This window comes from Thamnophis sirtalis, unplaced genomic scaffold, assembly GCF_051295495.1.
Source record: "Thamnophis sirtalis isolate CommonGarterSnake01/CBP01778 unplaced genomic scaffold, rThaSir2_p1.2 scaffold_3, whole genome shotgun sequence".
Classification (NCBI taxonomy): domain Eukaryota; kingdom Metazoa; phylum Chordata; class Lepidosauria; order Squamata; family Natricidae; genus Thamnophis; species Thamnophis sirtalis.
This window is the reverse complement of record NW_028261383.1, coordinates 54,592,486-54,611,315: the sequence shown is the minus strand read 5'-3', so window position 1 is coordinate 54,611,315 and position 18,830 is coordinate 54,592,486. Positions and strand designations below refer to the sequence as shown.

General features: G+C 40.1%; 1 protein-coding gene across 2 annotated transcripts in view; it reads right to left on the bottom strand.

Annotated features, from left to right (window-relative positions):
* Window positions 1-18,830, bottom strand: part of ITPR1 (inositol 1,4,5-trisphosphate receptor type 1) — a 256,332-nt gene that overhangs the window by 53,407 nt on the left and 184,095 nt on the right. For both annotated transcript variants that reach the window (XM_087708906.1, XM_087708907.1), the window contains 4 exons: window positions 18,508-18,698; window positions 6,965-7,145; window positions 3,657-3,913; window positions 920-1,120 (listed from right to left, as the gene is read on the bottom strand). In XM_087708906.1, the coding sequence (XP_087565032.1) occupies window positions 920-1,120; window positions 3,657-3,913; window positions 6,965-7,145; window positions 18,508-18,698 (830 nt within the window). The remainder of the gene's footprint in view (window positions 1-919; window positions 1,121-3,656; window positions 3,914-6,964; window positions 7,146-18,507; window positions 18,699-18,830) is intronic.

Below are 18,830 nucleotides of genomic sequence, written 5' to 3'. Positions count from 1 at the left end.
AAGATTAATTTTTCTTTCATATCTTAAAATTTTGATCTCACATTTTTATTAGAGCATTTGGATTTATTTTAGTTGCTTTCCAACAAAGCTTAACTGTTGGCTTAGTTAAGATGTAATCACAGATTTATTTGAAGTTACTCTTTACCGTAGAATAGAGAAGAATGTAGTCTGAAATATTATTGGAGAAAGACCAGGGAATTTCAACAAAACAGAAACTTGAGCCACAATTCAGTATATGTTGTGGTGTTATAAGTCACATTTCTAAATAATCATTGTAAATGTCAATATGTGCATGAACTTATGTGTATGATTATGTATAATAAAATAATTATCAGTTGATTTGGAATACCTGAAAAGCATCAAGTCCAGTTAAATTTGGACTTGATGTAGTGGTTAAAAAAAACTAAGTTAGAAACCCAGAGACTATAAGTTCTAATCCTACTTTAGGCACAAAGGCAACAAGATGATTTGGGGCCCGTCACTCCCTCTCAGCCCTCAGAAGTAAAGGGCAATGGCAAACCACTTCCAAAATGTTGCAGAAAAACCTTCAGGGACTTATCCAAACAGTTACCGTGAGTCAAGATTGATTTAGAGCTACCCACCTGAGTGCCCCCACACACAAAGAAGATTTGTAATTTGGTAATAGTGGAGCAACAGTGTTTACCTATGATTCTCTTTTCCCTAATAGGAAATTTCCATGCTAGCAAACCATTCCTTTCTAACACTGCCATAATCCACAATGTAGGGGGGCTGCTGATCATACTATGCACCCATAAAATTACATGCATGTTTCTTTTCTTAACACTACAAGTTGAAACTTAAACATTCCAAAATATGAACAGGAGTTCTCAGTGTTTTAAGTCAGCCTCTCAATTTGCACCAAGTCAACCACATCTCCCATTTGCCCCAGTTACAATACCTGATTTTCATGACATGGTCCCTGGCAATACTCTGTCAAACTTTCCAGAGTCTGGTTGATCAATGCTACATTTTTCTCATTAATGTACAGCCCAAGCAATCCAAGTCCTCCAGTTGTACTTCCACAAATACAATCTAAAAACTGTAATGTCTCACACACTAGGTTGTAATTAGTCTTGTTGTTTTGGCAACGCAGGAAGTTCTAGAGATGGACATGGCAACAACAGAGAAAGACAAAAGTTATGAATTTTGTTTTTTAAACATAACATTTATTCTCATAATTTTTCAAATTCAATAGTATCTGCTTGCATTTGTACTGGAAACACTTTTCTATCAACACATGGCAAAATAATCCTCTGTATATGCTGTTGTATGTATGAATAGACTTTCCCATCTAAACAGAAGTGTGAAATTCTGCTGCGACATGGTCTTTGAGAAACATATTTACAATAGACATCAACAGCAGAAGCACAGAAATCTGAGCGGTCCCTTATATGAATTTTTCATCACATGGATGGGGTGTGAGGGACAAGGCATCAGAACCTCCCCATTTTTTTCTCTCCGATGCTTGCTAAATCATCTTTGCCACATTGGTGGCATCTTTGTCAGTATTCCTGGAAGAGTACATGACAAATCACTGAACCTTTGATCTTCTTCTACCTTCTCTTTATCTGCTCTCTTTCAGGGAACAAGCTGAAACAAAAGAGCCAAAAGAGAAAGCTTCCTTTTGCTTTCCATTGTTTCCATGGATGATGGGGAGATGAAACCCAAATATAGGATAGCTTGAAGCAAAGGTGGGTTGCTCCCAGTTTGGCCCGGATTGGACAAATCAGTAGCAGCAGCAGTGAGACGCTCCGCCCACCTGCCTGGACGCTTCTGCACATGCGCAAATGTGGATGCACGAGTGAACCGGTAGTAAAAAAAATTAGAAACCCACCACTGGTTTGAAGGAAATAACATTGGGTTCAGCCAGATAATATTTCCATAAATGTGTAAAAATTTGCAAATGGCAATGCTTTTCTTTAACTACTAGGTGCAGAGTTAATTAATGGAAGGTGTTTTGTTTTTAAAAGTTCACTGGTGGAATATTGAATAACTGGAATCCTTATGAGTTCTCCGGTGTAGTCAGGGATTCAGCTGTTCTGCCCATTTCTTCCTCTAATCCAATTGATAGAGAAAGTAGTAATAATCATGGTATTTCTTTTTCCCTACTGGTCTACTACTGTACGATGTTAAATATGAGTGGGAATCAATGGACCCATTGAAAAGACTTATCAATAGAAACCACTCTCCCCAAATACCCTGCCACAGAAAGGAAAATAACTGGAGTTTGTTTTTCCAGGGTGGATGGGAAGGATAAAGAAGCAGGAAATTTCACAGTTTGGGGTTGTAGTAAACAAAGTGAAAACAAACTAGACCACAGCTATTCTATAAATAAGAAGCTGAAGTCTGTAAAGGGAATTTCTTGAACCTATTTCACTTCTAGCCAGTTTACAGCCAGTGTTAAGCAGCTTCAAGCTGCAGTATGGAAAAACCCTAGGATAAATGATCAAGGAACAATCAAAGAAAATAAAACTGCTTTTCAGATGATTTGGGGTTTTACAGCAAAAATCCAAATAATCTCACCCACAACCGTTTATCTCCAAGGTGGGCAAGTTATAGGCTGCCGATGTTTGCACTTCCTGCCCTATTTTGCAGCCTCCATTAGCTTCCACATTCCCACAAGGGAACCAAGAAGGAGAAAATATTATCACACAGCTCCAATTTCAGATTATGTACGATGATCCTTTTGCTGTTCAGTGAGTTGGACTTTCCGGTTCATAACGTAACCATATGTGTTAGAATCAGCGGTTCCACACAGCAAGGCATCAGCCGGGGAGAGACAGGGGGAGGGAAAATTGAGGGGATGAATAAAAGCACGAATAACGGTCTGAATGGAGCAGTAAGGCTTCTTACAGTCCTGATCGTGACAGAGAAGAAAAAGCACCATTGGTTTTGCTTCAGGAAACCAAATTTTGTTGTGCTGAAGGAAAAACTAACAAATTATCCCTTGTTCTCAGTTTAAGTAACCCAACTCTCTTTTGAGAAGACAGAATTCTTAGACGTGTTCTTAGGTACCCCAGAGGTCCCCACTTTCTGGGTTGCTAGGCACTTTTGAAATTTGAGAGCATGCTGTGGATGTTTTTACAATGGTTGCTGTGGAGTGTTTTGCTAGTCCCAAAGTGCTTGTTTACTAGTAGTTAAACTGGTGAGAATATTTTCCATCCTTCTTCACCTTCTACAATACCTTGACTATTTCAGTCTGTCCATTCATCCATCCACCCAAATAAAGATGAGGTTTGAGGCTGGTGCTGGTTTTGGCAACGTGCTACCTTCTCAACTCATTCATTAAAACATTCAAAATTCAGATCAGGCCAAGTAGGGTGTTGCCAGACAATCTGGGGATCACGACATGGGTGGGTTCCTGTACCGGTTGGTACCAGTTTGTTTCGCACATGTGCCAGCTTACGCATGCGCAGTTGACTGTAAATTGTTCTGTGCATGCTCAGAAAAGGCAGAAGAGACCGGGGATCCGGTTCAGGGGCATGGCCAGCCTGGGTCATTGCCAGTTCTGCAAAACAGGCCAAATTACCATTACCGGTTCACCTGAACTGATGGGAAACCGGTTTTCCTGAACCAGTACCACTACCTTTGGGTCCCAAGTGTGTTTTCATAGGTGGCAAACACAGCTTGTGTACCTGCAAATCCCGGTTGTGGTTTTCACACAGCAACTGCAAAAAACGTAAGATGGGCTGCATTATTGTGATGACAGCACTCATCTCCAGTTCATCTTTGTTTTTATCTGCCACCGACTGTGCTCCTTCTACAGCCGAATAATGATCATCAGGATCGGCTTCTCTTCGGTAGGTGTTAAATGCTTTCCTTGTAGCGGTGGAGGCCTCAACCAACTGATCTCTCACTTCCTCTGTTATTTGGGTCAGGGGTTCCCTTAATGCTATAATGCACAATGACAAATCCCATTAGCACATAATGATGTGGCCCCCTTCATCATTTCCAGAAAACTTTACACCTTTGCCATTCAGCATTTTGCTTTTTGGTAGTAAAAGTATCTAGATTAGTATAATAAAGCTTAACAAGCCAGCCTGATTCATCTCGTTTCTTAGCAATACCCAGAAATAGCCTCAAAGAGACAATTCTCCATAGATTAAATAAACATAAATACAGTCATTAAAAGTTTTAGTACATGATGCTTAGTTATTGTAAAACAGACTTGCTAGCAGGGGTCTAGAAACTGCCACTGAAACACTATCAAGTCCTAATTTTGTCTGTGTTCACTGAAAATATAGTAAAATTCCTTTGGATCAACAGAAATTCCCCCTCCTTTTACTCTTCAGCATATTGGATTGGATCCAGATTCCGTCATAATTAGAGCAGACTGCTCAGATTAATGAAACTCCAGACAGTCACTGATTTAAATGAGCATATTTTACATATGACAAAGCAACAGACATTATGGATCACAGTTAGGGTGCTGGACTAGCGCCAGGGAGACCCAGGTTCTAGAGTTCCCTGGAACATGGGAGCTAACTAAAGGATCTTAGGTCAGTTACTTCCTCTCAGCCCTAATTGGCATCAGGCTTGGAAAAGGCAGCTGAAAAACTGCCTCTGCTTTAGAATTGAATAACAGAATTGGAAGGGACCTCAGAGATCTTTTGGTCCAACCTCCTGCTTAGGCAGGAAACCATGGGTGAAATCTAGTGGGTTCTGACAAGTTCTGGAGAACCAGTAGCAGAAACTTTGAGTAGTTTGGAGAACCAGCAAATGCTACCTCTGTCTGGCCCCAGAGTGGAGTGGGAATGAAGATTTTGCAGTATAATTCCTCTGGAATGGGATGGGAATGGAGATTTTGCAGTACCCATATCCTGCCATGCCCACCAAGTTATGCTACACCCACAAAACTGGTAGTAAAAAAAAAATGAATTTCACCACTGTGGGAAACCCTACAACATTTCAGACAAATGGTATAGTATGGTAAGGGTCTGCTATGTCAACCAAAGCAAATGCAATGCCAAGAAATAATAATAATGCAGACCCTGCAGTCAAGTGGGATAAATGCTGGAAATATTTTAAATGTGACCAACTGTGGATGCAGCTTATTCTCATGCTGTCATTTTTATTGCTTAATTAATAAAAATCTAAACTCTGCTTGGAGAGGGATTCAAGTTATCAAAAGAAGAGGCAACTGTGCCTCCCTGCCCCCCCCCCCCCCCCGGATATCTCAACTATTTATGAGGAAGAATTCCCCAAAATAGCATATCCAGGAACATGTTGACAAAAATCCTGTGAAATACTCAGGAAAACCTGGACGTGTCCTGCTGGGCAATAAATATGTAAAGGAGTGTGTGTGTGTGTGTGTGTGTGTGTGTGTGTGTGTGTGTGTGTGTGTGCATATCCCACTTCCCCCACCTGTACATCTGCCAGAAGCCTCATTCCAAACAGGGAAGATCCTGAAACAAGAAAATAATAAAGGTAGCCCTCGACTTATGATTAAAATTGAGCACAAATGTAAGTTGTAAAATGAGACATTTGTGAAGTGAGATATGCCCCATTTTACGATCTTTCTTGCTGCAGTTGTTAAATGAACCTGGCTTCCCTATTGGCTTTCATTGTCAAAAGGTCACAGAAGGTGATTGTGTGACACACACATCCCCAAGACACTACAATGGTAATAAATGAGTCAGTTGCCAAACATCTGGATTTTAATCATGTGTCTTTGGGGGTGCTGCAGTGTTCATAAATGTGAAAAACAGTCATAAGTAATTTTTTTCAGATGTGTTGTAACTCCAAATGGTTACCTTAAAAAATGTTGTAAGTTGAGTACTACTTAAATTAATTGACTTTAGAACATTTGATTGAAATCAACCACCTTTAAAATAAGGCACCCTATTTAAAATTAATGAATCTCTGAATAATAGCATTCTTCACCACTCTTGAAAAGCATCTAGGGTTTTCAGCAGGGATATCTGCACTGATTTAAGCATCCTGGTCTTTCATTTCTAGAAGTGTAGTTTCTGCTTGTCAGCAAATGTAGGATTACTCCTTCACCCCAACTCATAGATAATTACCATGAAGGGATGAACCTTACTTCTTTTGGGTAAATATGGTGCTTATTTTATCCACTGGATCCACAGTTAACATATCTGTAAATTTTTACTTAGAATATGTAGTATAAAAATATCTCTCTTCTGCTGTTCAAAATTATGTCCTTACCATATATGCATTTACAAACTGTATATGGCCATCTAATACATCAGTTCATATTGTTGACTAATAGAAACTACCTAGTACACCAATGTTATTCGTTATTGTTACGAATAACACAACAACTAGCACAACAACTATTAAATTTAGGAACAATCTATTTTATTTCATCCTTATTGGCCATATTTACTGATCCATCATACTTGCATGTCAGAACAGTGCATCAAGTGATAGAGAACTTTAAGATTTAATTCTGAAAGTGCACCTTAATTCATAGGAGCATGGCGGGGCTCTTGTAGTTAGGATGCTGGGTTGGAGATTAGCAAAATTTGCATTTGAGCTCTTTTCTTTTGCTCCAGCTCCTAACGGGGACATGAAAAGAGTCCTCAACTGGATGCCCCCCCCACTGCGCCCCCCCATCCCGGAGAATGGTGATGTAACCAGCTAATCTTTTCAACCTGGAAGTGGTTGGGGAAAAAAATCTAATTCATTTTTACATTGAATTGAGAAAGTCTGCTTTTAATTACAGAATTCTAGATCCTACTGCCTGCAGAGCAAAGAATGTTAAGTGAAAAAAATGAAGCAACATGTCAAGCTGGCTGGCATACTAATATTGAGAATACTTGTCACCATTTCAGTAATTGCCCTATCCCAAAAGGTTGAGGAAGGAAGATGATGTCATTCTTTTCCTTGCTGTGAACCAAGGGATCAATAAAATACTTAATCACATGATAAATTATTTACTTTCAGTTGGGCATATTCTACTGCAGCTCTGAAGCCTTACCTCTCTTCCTTGCTGGCACATCTCTGTCGGAGTCATCATCTTTCTTTTTGTTTCCCAAATCACTGGTGTTAACTGTGACTGTGGCCTTGATTTCTTGCTGAGCAACTTTCATACGATCATAAAAAACTTTGAAGAATTTTTCTGATTTCTTATCTTCCAATAAGCGACAAAAAAAGGAGTGCTGTAGCAAAATAAAAGCCCAGGAAACTGAGAGTTTAAAAATGAAAATGAAGCATTTTTAATATCAAAGACATTAATTTTCAAAAAAACTAAACACACTCTTTATGAGCTCCACAATCATTGACTGAACTACTGCAGTATTACTAAATAAATACTGTTAAAGATAAACAATTGTAACCTCACAGCCAACGTAGAATTATGAACCAACTATCCACAACTGCTAATTCGGAAGTAAGAGCAGAACAAGTAAAAAACAGTGACTATGGAATAGTTTCTCCTCAATGGGGTTTGCCATTTATTTAAAAAAAAGTGTACATAGGGTTATATATTTATAACTGCTGAAAATTGGGATATGGATAAACATAGACACACATAGAATATATGACACCACCATCTTCCAAAACTTCCTATTTCATTGCTGAATAGTTTTTTCCTATTTCCATTCAAGTCTATTTTTATAGACATCTGAAGATGATTACAAACTTTGCTCATAAGCAGTTATTAACATGTCACTCTTCATATTTTGTATGACAATGCAATCTTGTATATATAACTCATATATACTATAGGTGTTACCGAGTTCAGTAAGGCTTACTTCAAAATAAGAGTTACAAGGTGGCTTCTTTAACATACAACCTATTTGTGGGAAGCCTTACATATCTCTCAAATGTTCATTGAAGTATTTAGTAAAACAGAATCTGTGAATGAGTCAATCACATGCATCATACAATTACCTGCAACTATTGCAGCTACTTGCTAAGCCCTAATAATACCATAATACCACACCCTAACAGAATAACAGAATAACAAGAGTAACACAATAATAGGAAGGAACCTTGGAGGTCTTCTAGTCCTGCATAAGCATGAAACCTTATACCAGGGATGTCAAACTCCCGGCGCTTGAGCCAGATGCGTCAAGCACTGGCCAAGCCCACACCTAGTTTAGCAAAGGGGGAAAAAGTCTTGATACATCATATGACGCCACCATGACATGTGAGTTTGACACTCCTGCCTTATACCATTCCAAGGCACTTCAAGGCGCTAGTCGTCACTTATAAAGCCCTTCATGGTATTGGACCTGGGTACTTGAGAGACCGCCTGCTGCCAATTACCTCCACCAAACCGATTAGATCCCACAGACTAGGCCGCCTCCGAATTCCATCCGCCGGCCAGTGTCGACTGGCGACTACCCGGAGGAGAGCCTTTTCTGTGGCTGCTCCGACCCTCTGGAACGAACTCCCCGTGGAGATTCGCACCCTCACCACCCTCCAGGCCTTCCGCAAAGCCCTTAAAACCTGGCTGTTCCGACAGGCCTGGGGCTAAAGAACCGTTGCCCCTATCTCGAATGGTATGATTGTTGCGTGTTTTAAATTATGTATTGTTTTGTGTTTGTTGTTAATTTGTCTGTATCCCCCTTTCCTGGTTTGAGTTGTGAGCCGCCCTGAGTCCCCTTTCGGGGACTCAGGGCGAATGAAATAAACATTCAAACATTCATTCAAATAAGTGGCTGCCCAGTCTCTTCTTAAAAGCCTCCAGAGATGCAGCACCCACAACTTCTGAAGAGAAGCCATTTCACTGGTTAATTGTTCTCACAGTTGGGAAATTTCTCTTTAATTCCAGGTTGCTTCTCTCCTTGAGTAGTTTCCATCCATTGTTTCTTGCCTTGCCTTCTGGGTTCTTTGGAAAATAGGCTGACCATGTCTTCTCTTATGCAACATGTAGAACTGCTGTAGCCCAAAGGATTCAAGACATAAAAGCAAAGGGGTGCACTGCATTGGATAAGCTGATCACAACAAATAACTTTGAAAGAGAATTAAAACAAAAAACACTTGTCTGTTGCTGCAATTAGCCTATATAAAATGTATGTGTATATACACACGTCTTTGGGTAAATAAATCGTTAGACTTCTGAGAGATTCATTTGGTGTATGTGACTTTTAATGATGAGAAGTAACACTACTTTCAAATAACTATGCAAAGTACTGAGCAGAGACCACATGGTTGAAAGCACCTGACAACCAAGGATACGATTACACAAATCAGAAAAGGAATAAGTAGGTCACCTTATGCAGAGAATGACAAAGTTAGCATTCTTCTGTGGATAATGTTGCAATCAGTTCTACTATGACACAAATCACATGAACTGCTCTTCTCTACTTCCTGCATCTTGAAATGGTCTATTCTAAGCGAGATCATGTAAGGAGCTCACCTGCTATCCCATTTCACTTCAGTCACATATGTGAGTACCGTAGCTCTTATCTCTCTTTCCTTTACCAGTATTACATAACCTTATTCAGGAAGCCTCCACTGAGACATCATTTGCCCAACAATTTTAACATCCATTCCCAATGGAAAGCCAAATGGGATCCTGAATGCCCAATTATAGGAAGATATATATAAATGACCCCACAAAAAAGGTGCCAGGCTTTGAACTTCATCAGCAATGGACAATCCTGAATGGGATTTGCATCTCACATGGCATCTGCCAGGACTTTCTGTATAAATGGGGCACAGTATCCTCCTCTCAGTGTGATGGTGGGGTCCCACATCAAACTCTAGATCATATGGTGACTGGCTGTAAGCTGAAGGTATATACCCTCAGCTTCCAATATCTGGGTGTTTTTTAAAAATATATATATAAATGATGTTGTGCTTCAATGGTTAGATAGTCTAGACATTGATATTTGAACATTGGATCTTTTTAACATTTACAGTATATTTCATTGGGTTCTATTTAGGTGAACTGTAAATGGACTATATGTATGTATGTATGTATGTATGTATGTATGTATGTATGTATGTACGTACGTACGTACAGATGTATGTATATATTCCATGTTTGATATGTCATACACTAAACAATAACAATACATACTAGGAATTGTCTTTCTTCCTCCTCCTCCTCCTCCTCCTCCTCCTCCTCCTCCTCCTCCTCCTCCTCCATCATTTATTCTTGTTCCCTTGCAACTGTTTTCATCCATGTTTCTTCTTTGTCATGATCACAATGCCACATGCCTCTCTTGCCTTCTGAAAGCGTTACCATCTCTCATGTATTGGACAACATTTATAATTGGGTCATTTACTATGATGTGCTACAAGCTGTTAGGAATCTTTCACAAGTGCTGGGCATCACAAAACCAGCACACTCATATTCCCAGAGTACATTTATTTTTGATAATCAATAGATTTCTGAATACTGTATATATCGCAGATAAGCCAAGAATTTTAGTTGCCAAAATATATTCCCAAAAATTGGATGGCTTATCTGCAGATAGTCTTATCAGCATATATACAATATGTATATGTTGTACATATTTTCGTATAAAATAAGCCCATCCACAGATAAACCAACCTCAAACTGAATAGCAGTTTGCATGTCCCACTGATGTTTTAATTCCACAATATACTAGGGAACTGCTGGTAGAAACTTAGCATGAAACTATGAGTGATACAGCAATGCAGCTGACCTACTAAAATGAAAAGCTAAATTAATGACGCCTTAAGGATGGTTTTGTTTATATTAGATTTTTCTTATATTTGTGAATTTTCACATTCATCATATGCATTGGAAACATTTACCTCAAATAGAATTATCTAGGTTTGTGCTGTAGTTGTAATTATTTATTTATAGTGCTAACTTAGACAACAGGAAACATGAAAATTTGCATAAAGAAGTTTGGCTTTCACTCAAATTTAGTAATCAGAAACTCCCTACTGTCTGCTTGTTTTAACCCGACATTGCAGGTCTGTGGCAAGAATTCTATATAGGCTATAGACTTCTAGACTGTATAAATTCTATAGAATTTAATTATTTAAATGCCTGAGAAAAGAATTATCCTTATGGAAGTGTAATTTTTGTCTTGATTCTAAAAGGTAAGAAATATACTTTGCTAAACGTTTATACTTTTTTGGATGTGACTCTATGAGCTTTGCAATGCCAACATAGTCAGCTTGCTCTAATTCAGGGGTCTCCAAACCATGCTGGCTGGGGAATTCCAGAAGTTGAAGGTCACAAGTCTTAAAGTTGACAAATTTGGAGACTGCCGGTCTAGCGGTTAAGAAACCAGGCTAGAAACCAGGAGACGGAGAGTTCTAGCACTGCCTTGGGCATAAAAGCTAGCTGGGTGACCTCAGTCTCATCCCAATTCACCTCACATAGCTGTTATTGTGGCGAAAATAAGAGGACGAAGGCACATGTTTTCTGCCCTGAATTATTTATAAAACATAATAAAGGTGGGATTAAAATAACTTTTAAAATGTCTGATCCGTTTTCATATTTCAAAAGTGATTAAAGAGCCTCATGTTGTTGAAAAGTATGTCTAGTTTAATGAAAAGAGGGCCGAGGGGTGACATGTTGGCAATGTTCCAATATTTGTGAGGCTGTTACAAAGAAGAGGGACTCAAACTAGTCTCCAAAGCACCTGAGGGTAGAACAAGAAGCAATGGGTGGAAACTAACCAAGGAGAAAATTTGTATTTGTATTTGTATTTTATTGTCACTTATAGGCCGCCCTTTTCCCTGAGGGGACTCAGGGCGGCTTACAACTCATGGGAAGGGGGTGCAAGACAAAACGTAAAATAATATGTGAATACAAATAATAATAGCAATAAAACACAACATTCATTCAACATTCGGGTGGGGTGTATGCAAATCTTATCCCCAGGCCTGACGGGATAGCCAGATCTTAAGGGCTGTGCGGAAGCTCTGGACTGTGGTGAGGGTGCGAATCTCTACGGGGAGATCGTTCCAAAGGGTCGGAGCTGCTACTGAGAAGGCTCTCCTCCGCGTAGTCGCCAGTCGGCACTGACTGGCGGATGGAACTCGGAGGAGGCCCACTCTGTGCGATCTGATGGGACGGAGGGAGGTAATCAGCAGAAGGCGGTCTCTCAAGTACTCAGATCCACTACCATGAAGGGCTTTATGGGTGGTAAGTAGCACCTTGAACAGAGAAGCAACTTAGAACTCGGAAGAATTTTTCTGACAATTAGAATAATTAATCAGTGGAACAATTTGCCTCCAGAAGTTGTGAATGCTCCAACACTGGAGGTTTTTAAGAAGAAATTGGACAACCATTTGTCTGAAATGGTATAAGGCTTCCTCCATGAACATGGTTGGACTAGAAGACCTCCAAGGTCCCTTCCAAAGCTGTTTTATTCTTTTCTGTTTCTCAAAAAAAGATCATGGAAAATGAATCTTATTTCAAATGCTTGAATTTATATCAGGTATGGTTGAACTAATAATTGCTAGTAAGACAGCAATGAACTACCGTGGATTACAACATCAGCCCTTTGAAGCTCCACGTGATCAGAGCAGCATTTTTTCATCAGATGCCACTTCTAAAGGAAAATACAAGAACATACCAAGAATCCAAATCACTTACAGTAATACAGCTGAAGCAGAAAACCAGACTTGGATGAAGTAAGAATTTGGAAAATACATTTTCCACAGAAAAATATTTAAAGACTGATTTATCACACACTACCCAGGATGAGGGCATTAGTAAGAACTGAAGAAACCCTCTCAGCTTGGTTAGCTTTGATAGACAATTCTTCCACAGAAGATTCTCCTCCTCCTCCTCCTCCTCCTCCTCCTCCTCCTCCTCCTCCTCCTCCTCCTCCTCCTCCTCCTCCTCTTCTTCTTCTTCTTCCATATCCATCATTGGACGTTGGCGATCATGTCAGCGATCTTAGTTTTATCAACAGCCGCACAAAAAAGTGCTGTGAGTTGTGTCCAAACCAATCCCTTAGATTCTGAAGCCATGATGTTCTTCTATCTGGACCTCGTTTGCCTTCACTCTTTCCTTGGAGGATTAAGTGAAGGATGCTGTATCTTTCTGAGTGTCGCATCACATATGCAAAATATTCTAAGCTTTTTTACGATTTTGATGATTTCCCTTGGCTCTCCCAGGTGGCTTATCACCTCCTCATTTCTGATTTTGTCAACCCAACTTAATTTTATATCCCACCTTTATTATTTTTACAAACAACTCTAGGAAATGAACATATCTAAGACTCTTCCTTCCTCCTATTTTTCTCACAACAACAACCCTGTGAGGCAAGTTGGGATGAGGGAGAGTGACTGGCTCAAGGTCACCTTCAAAAGGATCTATTTAGCTTCCTAACTTTTACTGAAGGTAAGCTTGTAACTTTACACTTACAATAAAATATTAGACTAAGAACTGTAGACCAACAAAAATATTTTAGATGTTCATTAGACAACCTTTCTCTTGTCCTGAAACTGTCTACTGGCCACTTTTGCTGATGAAACACCATAACTGAATTAAACCTCTTTTACTATCCAATGCATGGGAATTGATTAGGGCAGGGTGTCAAACTCAAGGCCCAGCAACTGGGGCTGACCCTGCAGGGTGCTTAGATCTGTCTAGGGGCCCACAGTGCTTCTGCCAGCAAATACGGAGCTCAGGAGGACTGTGCTTGACCCTCCCAGGCTCTGTTTTCAGCCGCAACGGCCTCCTGCTGCCTTCTGCCAGTGAAAACGGAGTTTGGGGCCACATGCGGCCCTTTCAGACACCGTTTTCAACCGTGACGGCCTTCTGCTGCCCTTTGCCAAAGCTTAGGGGGGGGGGAACAAAATGTTTTCACTGGCAGAGGGCGGCAGAAGGCCATAGCAGCTGAAAACAGAGCTCGGGAACCCTTTTTTGCTGGCCGAGTGCTCAGGCCACCACAGACGCCCTGAGACGAGTGACATCAAGCTAGCCACACCCACCCTGGTCAGGCCCACCTCTGAGGTCAAACACAACCCTGATGCGGCCCTCAATGAAATTGAGTTTGACACCCCTGGATTAGGGCAAGGCAACTTTTACAGCTAGCAAGACATCTGGTAAGGCATTTCTCTTTTGTTCCTTAAGAGTTATGACACGGAACTACATTCTGATTTTAAAATAACCAGAAGCACCAGTGGATTATCCATAATTAGAGACTGTAATTTTAACACATTCAATCCAGTATTCGTGATGCTGTGACAAATCAATCCTCAGAACGGAGGCCAGAGTGACTAGTTTTCTTCCACTGGGATCAATCAACACTGACAAATGGGCCATGTCTACCACTTGATTTCTGAAAAAGTCTTGCATGAGATGAGTCTCTGTGGCCCAAATGCTAATTTGCCACCTGCTTTATATTATGGACAACATCCAGGGCAAGCATAGGAACAGAAAGGGAAGAAATTTAAAGTGAGCAAAGGGTGGGTTAATGTGCAAAAATTACAGGTAATATCACAAGTTCTGCTCCCCCCCCCCGCTCCTTTGCACTGATTAAAAGCATAACAGAACAAGCAGATGGTTCTGGGTCTGTGGGAGTCGTGGGACTACAATTTCAATATATTTTAAAAAAACACCACTTTTTTCACACATTTAACACAGCTGCAGCAAACACCCACCCACAGAAGTATAGTGAGCTTTTAAACCACACATTATCGGTACAGGAGAGAGAGAGAGACACATCCTACTTCCTTCCTGAATGAAGGATTCATATGTGGGTGTGAGAACAAGGACATTTTACTGGCTCCTGGAAGTCAGCAACCCTTTAAAATATTTTTCTTTTTTTTGGGAAGAGACAGCAGAGAAAAGGGAACTGAAGAAAACCATGGCAACCAGTCAGTCCACCTACCCACACCACCCACTAGCTTCATTTGCTGACGCATAAAAAAAAAAAGCCGACCAAAAGATCTCAAGCTGTCTCTACCAGCTTGAGAAGGTGAGCAAACCCTCAGAGCTCATTAAATTCCTCCCTTCGCTTGTCTTGTATGCCTGCAGCTACTAGCCAGTTGAATATAAATAGAAGTTATATAACATCCTTGTTGATTCCTGTGTTAAAAAAAAAGTAGCATGACCTTGTTTTAAAAAGCCTGCCTCTTCCTGCTTATCAAGGACTAATCCTTATAGGGATTAACCTGAATCCACCTGTAGCTGATTTACATGCTGAAAGAAAGTTACATTAAAAAGAAGAAAGCTCTGTGCTGTTCTGTCCTGATTTTCTGAGATGCTCTAAAATCTGTACATTAATTACCTAGCAAATCTCATCATAGGAAGCCATTTTAATTAGCTTGGATAATTGTATTTCATTTATACCTACGGAGCAGAAGACTGGATTATAATTTCCATTTATAGCAAAATTTAAAAACAACTAAAGCTAACAGGTTTGCTATCAACTCTCTTTCTCTCCTTTTTACACCCTTGGTATTTTGTTCAGCCATTTCTCCCCCCACAGTGACATATGATGACTATCCATCAACAGGGAAGGTAGCTAGTTAAATTTAGTACTTGAAAGTTAGCAAGTACTAAAAAGTTAGCAAGTACTAGAAAATTAGCAAGTTTTTGCTTATTCTGAGCCACGGTGGCGCAATGGTTAGAGTGCAGTACTGCAGGCTACTTCTGCTGACTGCCGACTACCTGCAATTTGGCAGTTCTCACCAGGCTCAAGGTTGACTCAGCCTTCCATTCTTCCATGGTGGGTAAAATAAGGAGCCAGATTGTTGGGGGCAACATGCTGGTTGTGCAAACTGCTTAGAGAGGGCTGTAAAGCACTATAAAGTGGTATATAAGTCTAAGTGCTATTGCTATTCTGTGTAAGGAGAGTCATACCCACTCCCTCAACTGAGTCTGCATGCTGCTCATTATCCAAATGCTATTGCTTACCCACCTCTTCTAGCTACAGTATTACAGGAATGTATGAAGCTTCAGAACAGCCAACCAGCACACTGTGAAACTTGGAATCACTGTGCTTTTATCAGGTTGAAAAACAGTTTTTAAGACTCTTCTACTTCGGTATGGGCCACAGGCTGGGGGACAATTAACAATTTGGTTGGTCTTCTATATATAGAGATGAGGGGAAGAAAGAAAATAGATTTGTCTTTAATGTTTTGTAACAGTAAAGAATTGAATGTTGCTTAAATAACATTCTTGCCTATCAAACTTCTTTCTCTTACATTTTCTTATCTCAAGTTCTAGTTAAGCCTTATCTTACTGCTACAACTCCACTATTCCATTAATTTTTTTTTACAGATTAATAGAGTTGGAAGGGACCTTATAGATCATCTAGTCCTACCCCCTCAGCCAAACAGGAGACCCTACATCATTTCTGACAGATGACAGTCCAGTCTCTTCTTGAAAGCCTCCAGTGATGAAGCTGCCACAACTTCTGAAGGCAAGCTATTCCATTGGTTGATTGCTCTCACTGTCAGAAAATTTCTCCTTATTTCGAGATTGAATCTCTCCTTGATCAGTTTCCATCCATTATTCCTTGTCTGGCTTTCAGGAACCTTGGAAAATAGCTTGATCCCCTCCTCTCTGTGGCAGCCACTCAAATATTGAAAGACTGCTATCATGTCTCCTTTTGGTTTTGATACAATGTCTTCCTTTTCTGTTCGAGTCTCTATGATACCAGTCCTAAGTGATTCTGTTCTTACCTGTTTAATTTATCTTTTCATGTTTCCCTCTTTAAATTAAATATTGGACAACTTGCTACAATATGTAACAAGAATTACACCCTCATGGCCCATTAGTTAGAATGCAGTATTGCAAGCAAACTCTGTCCACTGACTGGAGTTTGATCCTGATGAGGCTCAAGGTTGACTCAACTTTTCCTCCTTTCGAGTTCAATAAAATGAGGACCTAGATTGTTGGGGGCAATATGCTAACTTTGTAAACTGAGAGAGTTCTGTAACACACTCTGTGGCGATATAAAGGGCTAAGTGCTATTGCTATTTGTTTAAAATATAGCCTAGTCAAGGATTAAATATGGGAATCTGATGACATGAGATGAGTTGTTATCCTTATGCTAATGATAGATGGATCAAACAAGTGATGTTTATGCAGGTTCTGGCTCAGTGATTGGAGAATATAGGAATCTGGATGGGAACCAACCAGATTAGCTCAACCTTGCCAAAACGGAGTTTTGGGGATTGTGGCTTCAGGTTTTTTTGCTCTTTGGTTCTAGATGGAATTGCATTAGCCCAGAAAAAAAGGGTATGCAATTTAGAGGTCTTCCTGAAGTGACGATTTCTGTTTAAACAGCAGGTGGCAGCCGTGGCCAAGAGGGCTTTTACACAAAATATAATACTTGCAGCTCTTCCTGTCACTGCTCATGTTACACTTAGTTTAGACACAGTCATTTTCTGCAATGGGCTCTATGTAGGGCTGCCCTTGAAGACTATCCAAAAGTTGTAGCTATTCCAGAATACAGTGTATGGGTGGTTATAAGCACATCTTGGTAGGACAATTTTACATCTCTGCTCTGTGAGCTGCACTAATATGCTTTTGGGTGGAATTCAAGGTACTAGTGGTCACCTATAAAGCCCTTCATGGCATGGAGTTCCGATATTTGCAGGGCTGCTTCTCCATGATTATTTCTACCTATTGCCCCAGTATGTTTGATAGGAGGGCATGCAATGGGCCCTTCAGTTAAAGAATGACATCTTATGCCTCCTTGGAAGCATGATATTTGGTTCCAGTGTCTGCAATCTGCAGCATCCTACCACCTGAGAGAGATTGTCCCTGATTCTGGTAGCCTTTTGTAAACTGGTGAACACCTGGATGTGTTCCAGGGCCAGGGGATTGACAGGCGAGTTGGCCCATTGAAAAGTTTCAATCTATTGTTTAGCTGGATTCATTCTGAGAGACCACTGTTGCTTTTAATTCTTTGCTAATATTATTTTTTTAGTGTTTTAACATATTGTACGTAATATTAGTAGCATTTGTGACATGGGTACCATAAATGAAGGAAATAAATGAATGAATGAATAGTATTTAAAAATGCTATTTTCTAACAGAGAGTCAGTTTGATATAGTGATTAAGGCACCAGGCTTTATTGCCCTCTCTAAGCATCAGCATATTGTCCTCAACAATCTGGGTCCTCATTTTACTGACCTTAGAAGGCTGAGTCAACCTTGAACCAGTGAGACTCAAAGTGCCAAGAAATCAGGAGATAGTCCCACATTAGGTATAAGTCAGCTGGGTGACTTTGGGTCAGTCCCTCTCTCTCAAACTGTAAGAAGTAAGCAACAACAAACCACTTGCAAAATCTTGCCAAAATCTCAGGGACTATTACAGGCGGTCACCAGGAATAAAAACTGACTCAAAGGGACAAAAAAGAAAGGTGTATGGCTGCAATAGAGCTCTTTGTTTTTGCAAAAAAAAAAATAAGCTATGGTGATCGAGACACTGGAAACAGGATCTGCCTCCGACTAAAAATATATTTTGACCATTGATACTCCCATGGGAGCCATTTCTCAGAATTCATACACGATTCCAAATGTTGTATACTAACAGATCTCTAACTAGCAGATTCCTGCTTTTCGTTCTTGTTTTTCTGTAGATTCAGAAACCATGGGAATACTTTTCCTACCTGTATAATTGTATTGCCACCTTCCAGTAGGGCAATAGCCAACAGGATGCTTTCATGGAAAACTCTATCACTAGTGGCATTCATGATGAGGTCTATAACTAGATTGGATGCTCCTTCCTTATCCAAGTGACACTGGACTTCTGTCAAACTCATTTCACCACGGTTGGTTGAGCTGGATCCAGACCCACTTCCTACAAAAAGAAAAAACAAACAAAAATGAAGCCTTTTGGGGTTGCTCAGCATTAGAAAATGTGTTGCTTCCCTTCAAGCAATTAAAGCAAGCAAAGTAAGTTTTAGCTGTGAATGTGTTCCCGTTTATTATC